This window comes from Cibotium barometz, chromosome 62 (assembly GCF_041138505.1).
Source record: "Cibotium barometz isolate CiBa-2024 chromosome 62, ASM4113850v1, whole genome shotgun sequence".
Taxonomy (NCBI): Eukaryota; Viridiplantae; Streptophyta; class Polypodiopsida; order Cyatheales; family Cibotiaceae; genus Cibotium; species Cibotium barometz.
Window position 1 is genome coordinate 35,400,951 of NC_141107.1, and position 18,754 is coordinate 35,419,704.

Here is an 18,754-nt window from a genome sequence, read left to right on the forward strand (position 1 = left end):
AATTCCTAATTGTGACAGTGTAGCATAGCCAAGCCACTCACCCAGCCACGTGAGTTTCTTCTCTAGTTGACACGAGTGACCCTGTATGTCTGATTGTCCCTTTTGGAAACTCTGATGGGTCTTTATGTAATAGTCAACATAAGTGATTGCATTAAGAAACATCATCTGATTAATGATAAAATACACTATAAAAACGTTGCAACTATAATAAGCATGTGATCTGATTTAAAAATGCACGCTAGAAGCTAGATTTGCTAGAAACAAGCGGTGGCAAAGAATTCTGGCTACCACACTTTCAGAAGGCTGCAGCCACTAATGCTCGCCTATTAGTATACCATTGAAAAGTTTTAAAAAGGCACACCTTTCCGTGGGCAAAACCTTGGCAAAATCTCTTCCCACTTCTTCAACCCATAGAAACACAATGATGCTATTGACCCCTGTTAACCTCATGGAAGAAGAGATGGGGTCACACGCTTCAAAACTTGCAGTTCTGCTGTCCTCCATAGTTTCCATGTAACTTACTTTGGTAGCCCTGCTTACTCATCTTCGAATCGAAAGCCGATTACCTAATCATGCTTGACTGTTGGTCATCCATTGATGCTTTGTTAAGCGATTAAGGTACAAAAGCACTTTCAGCAAGGTCAATTGCACGACCCAAACCAGCAGCTTTGTTAATGCATTCATTATACTCATCATCAGGATTACTGTCAGCTACAATACCAGCTCCAGCTTGCAGATGCACAATCCACTCTCGTCGATGATTAAGCTCTCCATACGAGTACATTGTATCATTTTGTGCAGAAGTGGGGAAAACCATGGTTCTAAGAGCTAAAGCAATGTCCATGTCCCCCGTAAAAGAAATGCCTCCAATACCACCACTATAAGGACCACGCCGAGTTCGTTCCAGCTCATCTATTAGCTCCATTGCTCTAACCTAGTGGATTGACCCCACAAGATGCACCAAAAAAGTAGATGTCAAGTTCATGAACAAATAAAGAAGAACAGTTCAAAGCACTATAGTTGCATGCATTTGGACACCTTTGGAGCACCACTGACTGTTCCTACTGGCAAAGCTGCACGAAGTACATCCCAAGACGTCAAACCATCACGAAGCTCCCCAGTTACCTGTGAAATCCTAACATGAAGTTAGTGGCATTCACTAATAGTGCTACAAAAGCATGGAGTAAACAGAACTTGGGGGTTTACCGTTGAGCTAATGTGCATGACATGAGAATAGCGCTCAACTTCCATAAGCTTTTCAACCTTCACAGAACCAGCCTTCGCCACCTGATTTAGCCAGCACGAAATGTCTCTGGGTGATGTTCAAAAGTAAGTAGATCCTTGTAATCTTGGAGAAACATGTGGTAAGCCACACTTTCAACACTTAGTAACATGGGCCAAAATGGCTGGTTCTAGTGTGGTTAAGTACCTTTCCAACATCGTTGCGACCTAAGTCCACTAGCATGACATGCTCTGCACACTCTTTCTCATCCTGCAGTAGTTCTTTCTCCAGCTTCAGATCTTCCTCCCGACTTTGTCCCCGTTTCCTGGTTCCAGCAAGAGGTCTGTTTATTATTTTCCCCTGCATCAAGTTAGAAATATTAATTCCTAGCTTGCTTGCTCATTTCTTTGATCTTTCTTCCTATTTGTTAGGGGGTATTCACTAAAAACATTCTTATCTGGTAGTGTGGCCTAACCTTAATTATATAATATTACCATATTTTGAGAGGTATTTGTTCCAGCTTCTCAACCAAGAAAATACATACACAAATGAAAAAGTCAATAAAATGTAATGTTTTGGAAGCTAAGATAAAAGTTGGTGTGTGCACATGCTGGGGTGCATGGGCTGGGTGTGCCTAGAAATGCAGGCAGGCGTACATGGAGCTGGGCGTAAGTCTGGGAGGGAGGGTAGGTAGGTGTGGTGGTGGACCGTGGTTTGGTTGGGGGGGGGGGGGGGGGGGTGGTGGCGCTGGCTTTCATTTGAGTAAGTCCTTTCCAATCACAGCCCATGAAAATCACAAAACAAATGGAGGAAAAGTAGTACCTTATTTATTCGAGTAAGTATCTCTGGACTAGATGCCACCAAAATACATCCACGCGCCTAAAAGTATAGTTACTTATTTTCCATTAGACTGCACATGAAACATTAATTGAAATCTAAACTGAAACACAAATAGAACAGAAAACCATGACTCTTTGGAGTCATCATACCTGCAAATATATCATGTAGGGACTTGGATTGACAACCCGCAATGCTCTATAAACTTCAAAGGGATCAGCATATGTTCGACGCTCAAACCTTTGACTAAGGACGATTTGAAATATATCCCCAGCTAGTATATGCTCTTTGGCCTTGTCAATGGCTGTTGTATACTCATCCTTGGTCATGTTGGAATGTTTCATGGCTGTACCATGCTTATTGATAGACAAGTCAACCGAACCACAGGACAGTTTTGGCCTGGAAAAAAATGCAAACCCGCTAAGGAGAGCACGCATATTATGTCAAACTAAGAATCAATTTTAAAAACCCTTCTATGAAATCAGATGTGCTTACAGATCAGCGCTCTGCAATCGTGCTACCAGGGCTTCAAGCTGCATCTGCCCATCTATGTATGCTTCTTCCAAAGAGCTATATTGATAGACACAGACCCAATGCAGCACATATACAATCTGAACCCAACAATAGCGAAATCAAAAGTCATAGCAGAAACACCACAGGGGAATATGAAACACCGAAACCAATTGCTTTGTAGTTTACCTTTGATACATGATCAAACACAATAACATCTTTGTAGAGACCCAAGTGGATGTCAGGAAGACATCTATCATCTTTAGGTGCCTTCTCCACATGTAACTTCTTCTTCTCCACATATCTTACTGTATCATAGGAAAAAAAGCCTACCCAACCACCTGCAAGTCCAATTCATAAACCTGGGTTTATAATTCGTCCAACATCCAAGTCAAGAGGCCTTTTAGTAAGCACGATCCACAACTTTCAAACTGACAAAAAACACATTACATTAGCTTTCACAAGCAGTGTCTTCATTCTATGCTTGAAACAGAGCCTTAAAAAGAATAGTATATTTTACCTTGATAGTAGATACTTACCATTGCTCACAAAGGACTTGACCATAAGATTTAACAGGCATTCTACAATCAAAATTTTCAGGGTTCCTCACAGCACTGACTACTAGACAGATTCTCTCTCCACTCCAGTCCTTCAAATATGGGCCATGGATTTGTACAGACAGACTTCATCCAAAGTCGAGAGTAGATCATCCTCTAGGAAGAGCAATCATTGCATCTACAAGGAAGCACAACAGGCCTTCACATCCTGCCAACTGGAAGGATAATGCAACAGCAAGGGGTAAGGTAAAGAAGGGAGAAAGCGAGGAGGAGAACTCCCACAGAGACTCTAGAAAGATTTAAAAATTGCTGCAAATGAATGCAGGAAACACAGGTAGATGCCAAGAGACGAAATTTAAAGACCAACACCGAATCTAACGAGTCCAAGAGAGAGTCCTGCAACATTGGCAAGACCGGCTATGCTATTTCATCATCACTTGATGGGAGCATCAACCAAAAGTTGAGGTGATTTCTGTAGATAATACATAACTAATAATTGATAGCGAGGCGACAAGCCAGACCACTTACAACCACGATGCATGCATGTTTCCTTTTCTGCCTAATGTAAGCCCAATGGGGCATGCCGTGACAAATTCTACCACGTGTCCAAGAGAAAGAGATATCGAGAGAGAGGGGAGAGAGAAAGGGAATATGGATCTTGCACACTACGCCACACCGAGCGGGGAACAGGTCCCGCCCCCTTTTAGGAATTTATTCAAGAACAATCCACGGGCATGCTGGCCAGGATCAATACAACAATGAATACAAAAGCAAACAAATATGCCAATGTAGAATCCCAAGTCGAAGTCGGTGTCGAGGCATGAGATCTCTGATGCCGAGCACACCACGGGGATGACCCACAAGAATCTTTCACCAGCCTAGTACCAGATCCAAAATCCAAGTCCAAGTCCAAGCCCAAGTCCAAGCCCAAGTTCAAATCCAAGTCCAGGTCCAACAAAACTCAATACCCAATCTGTAGGAAGATCCTCAAGAAGCTTCTCGAAAAAGTAAACACCAAGGTGGCAGATATACGAGTCTCTTAGCCAATTCCCCCTGCTGAGAATCCAGAGGAAATGTTGGCAACGCTAGTGGCTATGGGCGGCACTACAGAGGCAGCAGCGAGTGGTGGCGGTACCCGACAGAGCTGGGCGGCGGCAACGGCTGGCCGTGGCAAGGGTAGCGGCAGCGAGTAGATGAAGATGAGGGTCTCCTTGCTCTCCACAAGCTTGATGGCAAAGAAGAGGGGATCAAGGTTCTTTTTATACTTGGGGAGGACCTTGTTTTTTACCAAAAGCAATACTTTATGCTTTGCTTTTCTCTTTTTGCTTTAATATTTTAATAATAATAAAATATTACTCATCTTTTGCCAACGTTCTTGATTTATTGCCTTTCTAGCTTCAGGGCCTTGCTTCTTGGCCCTAGCGCTACTTTTTGAAAAAGAAGCTTTTAGCTTTTTGATCCGGCTCATTCTCCTCTTTCCAATGGTGCCCTTGGCTCGCGGTCAACTCATTTTGACTTCTTGCTTTTTCTTGCTTTTTGTCCAAGACTAGTGCTTTTTCCTGCTTTTTGTCCAAGACTAGTGCTTTTTCCTGAGCCAACTTCATGATCCCTTTTCCCATGCTTTCATCAACCTGTCCATGTGTCCGGGCATGTGTTCCATCATGTGAAAAGAGCTAGGAGGGCCAAATAGTTACACCTACTATTAGTTCTCTATGTTCAAAAACTTTCTATAGAAGTCCTATTTTCTCTCCAGAAAAAGATCCTATCATGGTAATGTATATCTAAGATAATAGAGACAAACTCTCTAAAAGAGGTGAAAGTCTTTACAACAGAAGGGGGAACCCTTCCATCCTCAGATGGACTTTCCCATGCACATTCATGCTCGTATCTGGCTCCATATGAAGCCCTGCATATGCATCTAGGCACTACATATTGTTTGCCTATTTTTAGGCATCATTTCAGCATTTTTACGCATTGTCAACCAGTCCTCTAATTTTCTATTGGCCGACCAGCTCCTCTCCCACCTACATAAAGGTGGCTAGGCTTAGCCTCATTTTTAGCTCTCTTTTCACCTTTTGCAATGATAGGCAGCACCTACAGGACCTCCCTCGTGCTGCTCCACGTCATGTACAACCTTTTCTGGTGATATTCAGCAATGATCTTCTTTTCTCCTTTATGCTTGCTGTCCATACACAGTGTTGTACAGTTCTTGCAGCATTTCTTTGTGGGTATCACTGCATCGTACCAATTCTTTCATGGTATCAGAGGGGGGAACATCCACAGGGACCTGCGTCCTTTTTTCCATGCTGCTGTTGACTGTTTACAGCATATAGGAGCTATTCACTTGCTGCGTTTTTTCATCAGTAACCTATGTTTTTTCCTGTGAAGCTGTGTTTTCACTCGGGACTGCCTCAAGTGCTGCGTTTTTCTTCCTACAGAGCTACTTTACAGCCTTTACCACTGGAGAGTCATTATATTCTCTTCTGTTTCTGGTTCCCTGCCACCCACCCTCTCTTGTAGTCTTTCTAAAGGAGGTTTGGGCTCTTGGAGATGATGGCTTCTAGAGATCACCATTCTCCCCTCTTGGGGATTCTCTTCTCTTCCCCTCTCATCCCTTTGGATGAGTATCTTCCTTCTCTTGTGCTATTACATGCTGATGCTATTATTGCAGATTTTCTCTCCTCTCTTTCAGAGGAGGATAGTGGTTCTTCTACAGAGCAGGTGGATGAGATATCCTCACATATTCAAGAGGCACCTTCCACTATCTTGGAGCCTGTTCCTACTTTGACCCAGGCAAATTCCGCTATCACTGATAATCCTTTTGTTCCAGTGGTTGTTTCATTTCCTTCTTCTTCGGAGGAGCATAGTTGCACCCGGTTCGTGCACCGCCGCCACAATTCGATTTGATAGGCTACGGTACAGTTCGATGCGGTACGGTTCAGTGCGATCTGGATCTGACCGTTTTTTTTTTCTGCCCGTTTTCTTCGCCATTTTTGGACCGTTTTGTTCGCCGTTTAAACCATTTGGAGAGCCGTTTGTTGGGCGTTTTTGGGGGCTCTTGCTTGCTTGCCTTGAGGCTTGAGGCTTGGCAAGTTGGCCCATTGGTTGCCAACTTGCCTTTGCTTGAGGATATATATAAAGCCGCAAAAGTCGGCATGCCGCATGGGCAAGTACAAAAATGTGAGTACAAAAATGCGAAAGCCCATAGAGGACTAAAGAGGCTAAAAGCCTATGTCACCATCTATGTCAAGAGTCAGGACTCAGAGCTATCGCTAGGCTCCTCAATATCCTCACTAGAGGAGGACACTCAGAGCTCCCACCAAAATCCCCATCGCTAAGAATGTTGCCCTCATCATCATATTTGGGCTTCCTAATATCACCATGAACTGCCGAAGAAGACTCCGCAATGGAAGCATCCTCAACTCTAATCGTTGCGGGGGTAGAGCTCCGCCTCGTGGAGCCACGTCTGGCATAGGTAGCAACTGGGCGATTAGAGCCTCGGGAGCCAAAGGTAAGAATAGGCCGAACCTGTACTCCACCTCTAGCTCGGCGGCCACGACGAGTGCGAGTTAATCGTCTATCAATCTCCTCTAGCTCTTTGTAGAGCTTTGCATATATGGCCTCCTCCTCTACATTACGCTCCTTGTGGACACTTTTAAGATTGTCCACCATCAACTTGAATTCGTCGACGTTTATCTACAAGTGATTAGGAGCTAAATAATAAAACATTGAAAGTTATGTAAGTCTAACATGTTGCATAACAATATACCTGTCTAGCTTGACTCATATCGTGCATTGCACACACCGTGCGCAAGTTATTGCGGCAATAGACAAGCCGCTTTAACTGTCTTGTGCTCAATCGATTGCGTAATCTACACATAATTTAGTAACTTGGTGCCAAGTGGTTAGTGATTACCTGCACTAGAATCCTCAAAGCCACTCTTTGTAGGTGAGGTTGTTGGTAAGCAAATGACTCCCACCAAAAGAGAGGCTTCACCATAGAATCCCTTCTCCAACATACCACATTGGCGAATGCAGGGCCCCTCTGATCATTATAGTTGATGAGCTCTTGTATGAACTCAAATTGCCCATTCTTATCATCGGGTAATGCTTTCGGTAAGAAAGCATCCCTAGCTGAAAGCAATTCTTGATCAGTGAAAAGTGAGAGTGCTTTGTAGGCAGGATGTAACAAAGCAGCAAGGCCATGGATAGGCCTCTTCATCCACTTCCATCTCTTCTCCACAAGTGCCAAGATAGCATCGCGTCGAGGAGTAGCCTCAAGGAGATCACTGTGAATTTTAAAATAAAGGGGAGAATATCTTATATGAAAAAAACGAAAGAACAAGTATTTAGATGTAACATTCTATTTTAGTTTATTACTTATTCTTGAATCTTATTTACCTTGTTAGCATATACTCTGGATCAAGCTCATCGAGGACTGTGGTGCAGGTAATCTCGGCAATGGCCTCTCTCATAAAGTGAGTGAGGAGCCCCATTGTAGTCCCCTCCACGTTTGTCATGCGTAAAACCCTATACAAGGGAGTAACTGCAATGACTAGGGCATGGATCTGGCGCCAAAACTCCTCTCTCAAGCATAGCTGATGAATGGCTCTTGCTTCATCGACACGCGAAGGTATCTCACCTTGTATCCATTCGTGCCACTCTGGTGAAACCACTGTTACTTGGAGCTTAGGCATGACATCATAAAGGCGCTCTAGAAGAAGCCACATGTAGGCAAAGCGCGTCGAGGATGGCTTCTTCGTCTCCAAGTCGCTGTGATGGCGGAAGATAGCAAGGGCCTTGACTTTTTGACTAAAAAAAGTGACAATTTGAGTGGCTTGTGTCACCACACTCTTCACCCACTCTAACTTGCCTATGTCCTCCATAAGCAAGTCAAGGCAGTGAGAGGCACAAGGAGTCCATACTATGGACTTAAACTCCTCAAGCAAGCGGCCCATCTTGCGGCAATTGGACGCATTGTCCGTAACCACTTGAACCACATTTTCGGGGCCAACCTACAAGGATGATGGATGCATGAAAAAGGAAAATAAATAAGACTTGAAAGTTGAGTAAAAGACAAAGGCTAAACTCTCAAGCTTCAAACTCAAAAATTAAAATTGTATCTCACCTCGATTATGGCTTGTCGAATGTGGCGATAGATGAACTCGCTTGAGGTTTTCTTCCCCGCCTTTCCGGCATCCACGGCCCGCAAGAAGTACGTGCCAAGAGGGCAAGATACTAGAATGTTGAGGATGTCCCTCTTCTTTCTATCGGTCCATCCGTCTTAGAGGATGGAACACCCATACTTCACCCATCCCGCTCGGATGGGCTCAAGGGTCTTGTTGATTCTCTCCTTTCTTCATCAAGTGCCTTCGTGCGCATGTCGTTGTAGGTGATACCATGTCAAGGGCCATGGCATGGTCCTACCTCGGCAATGGCCCTCACCATCCTTTGCCATTGAGGAGTTTTAAGGACACGAAATGCGAGATTGCACTCAATGACCGTGCATGCAATCTCCACATTTGTGTCTTGTTGCTTTGCTCGGACCCAAGAGAGAGAGGCCACATTTTCTCCAATCGAGGCTCCAAGAGTGGCTTGCCTCTTGTGTGGAGCCTCAAACTCACTTGGTCTCTTTGATGAGGGGTTGGAGTTGGGAAGGGGGAGAAGGATGTATCCCTTGCCGGCGGGTTGACTTCGTCTTGAGCGGCGGCAACGGGGGGGGGGGACTCTTCCACTATCACTTGCTTTGCCAACAAGCAAGGAGTACTTCTTCACAATGCCATTTGAAATGCATTGAGGGATCATCTTGTAAGGTGCAATTTGTCCCCCCATCTTGGAGAAATGTGCAAGAAGCCTAGTGGCACTACTAGTGTAGGCCTTGCCACAATACTTGCAAGTCCACTTCCATACCCCCGACTTCCCCTCTTTCTTCTCATGGGTAATGGCATGCAAAGTAAAGGCTTCATGCTTTTCTCTCATGGTGGTGAAAGAGAGAGAAGGGTCCCGGGAGAAGGAAAGGGAGAGGGAGAGGCTTGAAGGAGGCTTGAGGAAGACTCAAGACTCAAGAGGGAGAGCCTAGAGGCTTGAAAGTTGAGGAAGAGGGAGAGAGCCTAGGGGAGACTCAAGGGAGAGGATAGACTTGAGCAATGAGTACTTGTGAGGGGAGGGTTGAGCAATGAGAACTTGTGAGGATGGGGTTGGGGGAGGGCCTATTATATAGATAATAGGGAGAGGCTCGAGGCTCAAGAGTCAAGTCATGACTCTTTGACATGTCACATGTACATTTGTCTACTTTCATTTTCTATGCAACTTGCGAGTTGCAACATTCTAAATTTTATGTTTTGGGTAAGTTGTAAGTTGTAACTTGTAACTTCTCTAAGTTTTGCATCTATATTTATATTTTTAAGTATTTTTTAATGGACCGTAACTCCACCGTATTTTTATTTTCAAAATTTAGTGGTGCGCTCTGAGACCGTATTTGAACGTACCGTACCAAATCGAACTTTTCGTACCTGACAACTATGCAGAGGAGGATTCTACTTCGGTCGCGATACTTGTTGCAGATGCAGAGGAGGTACCACATTTTTCGGAGCCATCTATGGTTCCATCTCCTGAGGGCTTCTCTCTCCAGATTGATCCTGGTGTTTTGTCTTCAATATCTTCTCGATCTTCTCATGGCTTCTTCCAGAGACGACCTCGGTATTCAAATGTACCATATCTTCACGAGCTTTGTGCCTTTTATGAGGAGGGTCTTCCTTCAGACTCTTTGGAGGATTTTTTGAAGCGTATCGGAGTTGGTCCACCCATCTGGGACTGAAGAGGAGGTGTTGGAAATTATTCCATCCCCAAATGGACTTTCCCATGCACATTCATGCTTGTATCTGGCTCCATATGAAGCCCTGCACATGCATCTAGGCACTACATATTTTTTTGCCTATTTTTAGGCATCATTTCAGCATTTTTATGCATTGTCGGCCAGTCCTCTGATTTTCTATCGGCCGACCAGCTCCTCTCCCACCTATATAAAGGTGGCTAGGCTTAGCCTCATTTTTAGATCTCTCTTTTTAGCTTTTCAGCTTCTGCAGTGATAGGCAGCACCTACGGGACCTCCTCGTGCTGCTCCACGTCTGTACAACCTTTTCTGGTGATATTCAGCAGTGATCTTCTTTTCTCCTTTATGCCTGCTGTCCATACACAGTGTTGTATGGTTCTTGCAGCGTTTCTTTGTGGGTATCGTTGCATAGTACCCATTCTTTCAACATATGGGGCAGTTGGAGGCAAAAGGCACACCAAGGTCCTATAGAGGAGCGAGATGTAGTGCTAAGTGATCCCATCCTTGCCTCCCGATGAAAAAGGGAGCATCCCATCTCCACACCAAAAAAAGTTTCATGGCCAATGTTTACGACAAGGACTATGGAATCAAGCCCTCATTATTACTTGGATGATGGAGGCTTAAGGGACAAGTGGCCTCAATATTTTAATCAAAATATCTAGTGCGCATTTAATGGCATCTTTCATACAAATTTTGGGTCTGAAAAGGGCTGGTCGACCAGCATATGGCCAGGATCTCAGATGCCTATTTATAGGCAGATTCAGGGTCATTTATAGATCATCTTGCATATTAAGAGAGAGAGCTAATATAGCCTGCATCTGGGTCAGCAATATAGTTATATAGTTAGTGCATAAGCAATCAGCAGTTAGCACATCAGCCGTCTGCATTTTCATGGAGGGCATCTACGTATACAGATGGTGCATCACCAATCATGCATAGCATCATTGTTTGAAACATTCACAGTCCACGTCTCATGTAGATGTGTGGACAACTTTGTATATATTCATGTTTTCATAATATTAATACAGTAAGAATAGGTTAGGTAGAGTCTCTCTCTTCTACTTCTCCGTGTCATCATTGCACATATGATTAGAGTTAATCTCTTAAGCTCACCATTAAATCATCATCAATCACGCTTCCACATAGTTAGAATGTTTCATTGGTATAAGAGCTTCAAGTCAGCCTATCTTCCCAGTCTTGCATTAGGTCGTCCAAAGGTAGTTTTTGCATAAGCATATGTGCGTTAGTGTTTGCAGGCAACCAAGGTTTGCATAGGTCGTTGTGTTAGGGTTTTTGCAGCCAAGTCTAGCACAAGTTGCGTTAGTTCATGCACAATTAGCTAAGTCATTACACTGGCATTAGTTTGTATGCAGTTGCATCTAGGTCTAGTTGGAGCAGCAGTACCATTGAGACCAAGAACGCTTCTGGAAAGAAGAAAAGCATCAAGTTATATGCCACAACCCATTGGAGCTTTTGGAATCTTATCTGAGGCCAATTACAGTTATTGAAGTAATGGTGGCACACCCAAGAGAAGTTGATAAGAGCGCCGCAATTGAAGACCAAGGACAAAGGGAGACCAACGACATGCCAAGAACAACCTTGAATCCAAAGACCGAGGTCAACCAAGAGATGCAAATATCCAAATCTGTAAAGCCAACACTACTCGCAGAACCAATGGTAGAGATCTGGCAAGAGGTGCAAATATCCAAACTTGCAAAGCCAACACCACTCCCAGAACCAATGGTAGAGCTCCAGCAATTTTTTGATCACAGGATCCCTCCCAAGCATAGGGGCTTAGGCTCTGCCCATACAGACTCACACCAGTCAGACTTGGCATTCCATACCACCACAACCCAACCTGAGGGGCCATTGATAGACTATCATTATCAAGGATCGACAATCTAGTGTGTATTGCATCCATGGTCTAGGTACATAACATCCTCCTGTCACATGAAAATACCATTATCCACTCTATAGGCTCATCCCACTTCCATAGTCATAAGTTATAAACAGCTAAAACTTATGGGATTATTAGCTTTATGCACCTTAGCCACTATTATCAACGTGCTTACTGATCTTTTGGACCCCCTAGCCCATAAATTAGCTAATCTAACCCTCAGGTACATAGCATACTTCCCTCTTCAAGCATTTACATCCTTGTATGAGTCTGTATAATTCCTACCTTATCTTTCCATAATCCAACAATCATATACAGCTTAAATCTAAGCTGCTATTTCTTGAAAATCCCGTGTTAGCTCTAGCTCATGTGGAACAAAAGACAGAATCCTCAACCACAACAAGTTCTTGAGGTAAAATCCTAAGTTCCCAATCTTTCCTTGAATCAACACGCATGGAAAATTGGATGACTTGAACTCTCATAGTCAACCGTATTTAAATTACCTATCCACATTAGGATTTAGTAAAATCACAATACCTAGGAAATAACATCATACTTCCCAATTCAAAAAGCCCAAAACTGTCAGGTATCTCAATACATAAGTGTTAGACATCATCCCCTTGTTGCTGGCTTCCTGTTTGGTGTCCTGTTTTACCCTCTAGGGCAGACCATGTTAGTTAGAGGGGTTGGTCACCCCTCACATATGTTTTCCCATATTATTCCCCATTTTATAGAGTCTTGGGCTTTTTTCCCTAGTCGTGGAGGACCTTTTTCCCTAGTCGGCTGCCTTCATATGGGCATATATATAGCTGGCTTGCCTCCCTCATTCTTCACTACTTGCTTAGCATTGTTTGCTGCAGTCCCTCACATACGAGGTTTTCTCCCCTCTTGCTCAGGACATGTATTCTTGGATGATGATATTGAGAGCAAGTTCTCACCTGTGTTTCCTCTCCATAGAGCTCTCTCACTCTCTCTCCTGTGTTTCCACTTTCCCTTCTTCCGCTGCACATTCTATCATGGTATCAGAGCACCGGTGATCTTTAGTATTGGATGCTCCCTCCTCTCCCTCTTGCATTTTTGCGTTTTCAGCAAGGTGGACAGATCTTGCGTTTTTTTCTCAGCTTTTCTGCTGGTCGCCTGCCTCTTCCAAGCGTTTCTTCTCAGCAGCCCGTGGTCTTTCTTCATCAGTTTGACCTCTGAGAACCCCTTTCACACCTGTTTTCTACACTGTTTGCAAGGCAGTAGCACCTAGTTTGCTGCGTTTTTCTACAGGTGGTTTTCTACAGCATATTGCAGCAGTTCTCAGTATTCATACCCCCCCCCCTAGTGCTGGCCGCCTGTTCTTTCCAAATTTTTGGCTTCGTTTTGCTTCCCAAAGGAGTTTCCAACACTCAAAGGAGGCCCATCTCCAGCTACTTCACTTGAGGATCAGTCTCGGAAGCTGCTTTGTATCTGTGTAGACTTTCTTCTGTGACAGGAGTTTACAAATTTTGGAGGAGAGTAGTGATCTTTTCAAAGATCCTAAGCAAAGTTTATTTTGTCCGAGCCTGTGTTCTTTGCAGTGTTTGCGGAGAAAGGAGGGTATTTTGCTTGTGTGGTGTGATCCTTTCACATGGATCATTTGTTTGTTGCTGATTCTTGGGATCGGATTCTACTTCTGGGATAGTCTTCTGCTCTCAGTGATGCTTTTGAGGACTTTGTTACCACTGCAGTTTATATTCCTGCTTCCCTTCCTCATTGTGAGGAGTCTACCTCTGCCTCTCTCTTTGTGATGCTTCTAAGCATGCCCCTCCCCCTGCCAGTTTGATGCAGTGTGCAAGTTTGTTGTTTTGGATGATGTTTTTTTGGACCCAGTGGGATGCTTTGGATCTGTGGTTGCTAACCGTGCCTGCGGCACAGTGGTACTTCCAAAGTTTTTTGGATTTGGATCAGAATCACGTTGGGCTTGTACCACTCCGACAACATCTTTTTTCAGAGGGGGATGTGGAGTCCTTTCATCTTGCAATGCCCCCCTCAGTGGCGTGTGCTTATGTACAGCATTGGGCAACTCATGGTACATAGTTTGAGCAGATGGACCCCATCTTTTCTACAGAGTCTTTACATCTTGCGATGCCGACCTTTTCAGAGGATGCTTCTTTTCAGCATTTGGCTACTCTTGGTACAGAGTTAGAAAAGATTGACTCTTTCTTTTGAGGGTTCCAATGAGGAGCAGTTTGCTTCTCTCGGGATTGATTATATACAGGATTTGATCTTGGTTGGTTATGAGGTTTTTCATACCTTCTCCAGGCTGGATACACGACATTCAACTTCGGGGGGTGTTCTTACACTTGGTTTTGGAACCATTATTTGGAGCAGCACGTCACAACCTACATGGTTGTTTTCTTCTAGAGGAGCGGTGTACCTAGCAACTTGTTTTGTTGCTTTTGTAGCTGAGTTGCTGAGGAGATTGCTTGTGGAGCTTTCGTGGTACCTGTTTCTGCAGTCTTTCATCTTTGATCGAGGACGGCGTCTCTCGCTTCTTGGAGTTCACTCAGCATCCGGTGCTGAGAGGGGGTGTTACACATCATCCCCATGTTGCTGGCTTCCTGTTTGGTGTCTTTTTTTAGCCTCTAGGACTGACCATGATAGCTAGAGGGGTTGGTCACCCCTCACATATGTTTCCCATTTTATGGAGTCTTCGGCTTTTTTCCCTACTCGTGGAGGACCTTTTTCCCTAGTTGGCTGCCTTCATATGGGCATATATATAGCTAGCTTGCCTCCCTCATTCTTCACTACTTGCTTAGCATTGTTTGCTACGGTCCCTCACATACGAGGTTTTCTCCCCTCTTGCTTGGGACATGTATTCTTGGATGATGATATTGAGAGCAAGTTCTCACCTGTGTTTCCTCTCCATCTCTCTCTCACTCTCTCTCATGTGTTTGCACTTTCCCTTCTTCCGCTGCACATTCTATCAATAAGTACATATAAGCATCCTCGTCCTAGGTAGTACGCTTTGAAGAGTGCTCCTATCATGTCGAATTTATGTCCTATCCAGAACACCTCTGATGGAATGCCTGGTGTAACCTACAGTTCTTGTATTCCAACAAGGAAATCCTAGCTACACCTAGATCCATACCTTTGGGTTCTAAGTTAAGTTCCAAGGAATCAAGGCTCATACCCATACCGTTGTAGAAAGCAATGAAGTGGAGACTATGGCGGATCATAGAGAAACATGGCTATCGCTATGTTTATATATATATATATATATATAGAGAGAGAGAGAGAGAGAGAGAGAGAGAGAGAAATAAAACATGACTCAATATAACAGTGGCAAAATGATTCAAACGCTTGCTTGATTATCATTGAGAAGAGTGCCTTTAAATAGGCTCCATACATGTTGCTAATACAACTTAACAATTGTGATTAGGTGAGTGATTAAGTCTAAGTGGGTGGCTCCATGACTCTCTCCACCTTTTTCCCTGAACCAGCTCCTTGATTCTACCAGAGGTAGATGTCCCTTTGACTTTTGTCTTGTGGTTATTTTTTGGATTTTATCCACTCTCTTTTACAAGAGTGTGTGCACATGCCTTCATGCTTTTGTACTTGGATAAGTCTTCTTCTCTGACAATCCCCCTCATGCATTGTCCTAGTACACACTTCATTTGGATTAATCTATACCTATGACATAGTTTCACTAGAAGTTGTCTGGTTATGTCCTTGGAGTACCCAGTAGAGTTGATGGTAGTCAAACCATCTTCTTTTTGTAATAGACCTTTAATAGGCCCATGAGTCTTCATACTCTACAAAGTTTGCATCTTCTTTGCACGTTTCTATGACATTGGTTTGTGCTTTCTTGTGAAAGCAATCCTTCTCATTGTGGTTATTTTTCCCACAATGTTTGCAAGGCTTCTTGGCAAAGCAGTCCTCTGCACAACTGTCCCTACTGCAAATGGAATACTTTTTACCTTTGAAGTTCTTCTTCGTGAAGAAGGAACTATCTTCCTCCCGCTACTTTGTTCTTGACCTTCCTTTCTTGTTCCTTAAAGGAGATTATGACCCCTTCCAAGCTAAGGTTTGGCAGATTCTTCAATGTGATCCAGACATTCAAATAAAGCTCTTCAAGCATAGAATTTATAAGCACTGTTAGGGCCACATCTTCTTCCACATTAGCTTTAAGACCTGCAAGCTGGTTCATTAAGCACTTTATCCTGTTTACATGAGCATCAAAGCTCCATGTGGTTGCATTACAAGACCATAGAACTCTATTTGCAAAGAAACTTTAGAGTTCCTTGTCTAAGCCCCAAAAAGCTTGTCTAGCTTTTCATATGCTTCTTTGGAGGTTGGAAAATCTGCAATATGGTGTATAAAATTATCAAAGTCCTAGGGCTGTGAGACCAAAGGCTCTTTGATCTCTTAACTTCCACGTTTTCTAAGCTACATCTTCATTCTCGGGCATCTTCTCTTCCCCTTCAATGAAAGGCCAAAGGCCCTCCCTCATAAGACTAAACTTCAGCTTAGTTTGCTAGGTGTGAAAAATTTCCCCATTGAATTTTTCAATGAACATGCGGGTAGCCATGATATGCTATGAAACAGGGAAGGTCTTGACAGAGAAGAGTTTCTAAAGCCAATGTCTAATCCCTTACACATAATGCCCGCATTAAAAAAATTAGGGTTTCCAAACAAGGGGTTTAATCAATAATGCTTTAGAATGCTATACCAACACCTTAATGCTAGATTTGCACCCTCAATTGCTAATTACTTTGATTAAGTTGGACTTGCAGAGATTGGAAAAAGGCCCAAATTGACTTTACTTTCCTGAGGTTGCTTCGTGGACTGATGTGTGTGTGCTGATTTGTGCACTCTCTTGCTTGTTGCTCAGGATGCGTGCACACAACTAGGTCACCTTACTACTGCTGTGACAAAGTACGGAGGTGTACAAACTGCTTGCGCATGTATGGAGTAATGTATGGATAGTAGCGCATGGGTGTACAGATGGTAGCGTAGGTGTACACATAAGTACAAAAAATTCAAGACAAAATCAACATATAGCTCTAATACCAATTGTAGAAAGCAATGAAGAGGAGGCTATGGTGGATCATAAAGAAACATGGTTATGGCTATGGCTTAGAGAGAGAGAGAGAGAGAGAGAGAGAGAGAGAGATAAAACATCGTCCAGAGTCTGGGTGTAGCTCTGGGAGTCTTAGCTTCTCTCGATCGGATAGACGGAGCAATAGCCCTAACCTCTCTCGGCTGGACAGGTTATATGTCGACGAGTGGGCTCGCACCCGTGGAGGTAAGGTTGGTATTCTGACAGGTACTACGTTTTCAGATCATGCCGTAGTTATTATGTCCCTAGAGGACCCATGGAGGCATGACAGGCATGCGAACTCTAGGATTACAGACAACCTTGTTCAGGACCCCGAGATCTGCAGCCGGATCAAGTAGATATGGGTGGGACTAGACTTTTCCTCACGCTTTGCAACGTGCACTTTGGATGATGGCCTGGGGGAGATTAGTGTTTTCTTACAAGATGCAGCCTAGAGTAGATTGGAGGGATTTCAGGAGCAGGAGAGGAGTCTGAGGAGGGGCCTAGTATCTTTACAGCGCATTCAAGAGAGTTCCCCAGATAGCCTGTGGATTGAGAGTCAGATTGTTGCCGCCCGCACAAAGATTTGGTCCATTGAGGAGAGGAGGGTGGAGTACAAATACCATGCTAGGGCTTCATTCTAGACTCAGGCCGGTGACAGAGTTACTGGCGATTTCTTTGAGGTAAAATACCACTCATTATGAAAGTGGCAAAATGAATGCTTGCTTGATTATCATTGAGAAGAGTGCCTTTAAATAGGCTCCATACCTGCTACTAATATAGCTTAACATTTGTGATTAGGTGAGCGATTAGGTGCGCATGGGTGGCTCCATGATTCTCTCCACCTTTTCCCCTAAATTAGCTCCTTGATTCTAGCACAGATAGATGCCCCTTTGACTTTTGCCTTGTGGTTACTTTCTAGATTTTATCAACTCTCTTTTACAAGAGTGTGTACACATGCCTTTATGCTCTTGTACTTGGATAAGAGCTTGTTCTCCACAACCGAAACATAAACTAGTTGTTTCGGATGGTCCTTTGAAGACATGCATACAACATCTCTACCAAGGACTCATTCATCCTCTTATTTAATCTGCAGGAACTTACACTCAAACAATTACTAACTACTTGAAGTGTCCATTAACTTTAAGTTCATGTCAATCACTATGCCAAAAACGTAAAATCATGCTAAAACAGCATTGTGTGCTCTACTAGGCTTAAGTGGATCTAGAATAACCTCACCATTCAACATTTTAGTCATGGACATATGCCTCATCAATGGCCAGTACATGTGCCTCATCAAAGGTCAGTAAAGCAACGTTTTAGCTCAAGTACAAATCTGTGGGCCCGTGGATGTCCCTATTGCAAGTTTATAATGACTACCCTTTTCAAAACAATACCCAATACACAAAAGTATATCATCCCGGAAGATAAAATCTATCCGATCAAACAACTAATCTTAATATCAAGGCTATCATTCTCTGAGTTTAGGTAATAGACATATGTGCAACTAGACCTAAATCTATCCGATCAAACAACTAATCTTAATATCAATGCTATCATTCTCTGAGTTTAGGTAATAGACGTATGTGCGTGCAACTAGACCTAATACCAAAACATCAACCACGATACCTAACGGTTTCACACAATCAAATGAAGAATCATTCAAATTTGATGGAAACATAAACGCTTCACCTTCACCAATCCTTAAATCAAAGCCGCTGGCAATCTAAATCTTAAGTTTCTTTCATGTATTTGATTTCCCAAAATCAAGTCCCCTCACTTATGTTGCTATTCCCCCATGGAACAGGACACCATAGTATAGAAATATAGGTAA

The 18,754-nt window shown here is 43.5% G+C and overlaps 2 protein-coding genes across 2 annotated transcripts in view; both read right to left on the reverse strand.

Moving 5' to 3' along the window:
• Window positions 1-205: 205 nt before the first annotated feature.
• Window positions 206-18,754, reverse strand: part of LOC147604411 (anthranilate synthase alpha subunit 1, chloroplastic-like) — a 96,621-nt gene continuing 78,072 nt past the window's right edge. Inside the window, exons 5-12 of the mRNA XM_086795729.1 lie at window positions 2,759-2,910; window positions 2,555-2,670; window positions 2,212-2,458; window positions 2,045-2,101; window positions 1,430-1,582; window positions 1,207-1,287; window positions 1,039-1,125; window positions 206-934 (exon numbers count right to left, since the gene is read on the reverse strand). Coding sequence (XP_086651855.1) covers window positions 614-934; window positions 1,039-1,125; window positions 1,207-1,287; window positions 1,430-1,582; window positions 2,045-2,101; window positions 2,212-2,458; window positions 2,555-2,670; window positions 2,759-2,910 — 1,214 coding nt within the window. The 3' untranslated portion in view covers window positions 206-613. The remainder of the gene's footprint in view (window positions 935-1,038; window positions 1,126-1,206; window positions 1,288-1,429; window positions 1,583-2,044; window positions 2,102-2,211; window positions 2,459-2,554; window positions 2,671-2,758; window positions 2,911-18,754) is intronic.
• LOC147604412 (uncharacterized) lies at window positions 6,977-8,128 on the reverse strand. Its single transcript, XM_086795730.1, has 2 exons — window positions 7,543-8,128; window positions 6,977-7,415 (listed from the first exon to the last, which is right to left on the reverse strand). The coding sequence occupies exons 1-2, from the start codon at window positions 8,082-8,084 to the stop codon at window positions 7,010-7,012; spliced, it is 948 nt and encodes a 315-aa protein (XP_086651856.1). The 5' UTR covers window positions 8,085-8,128; the 3' UTR covers window positions 6,977-7,009.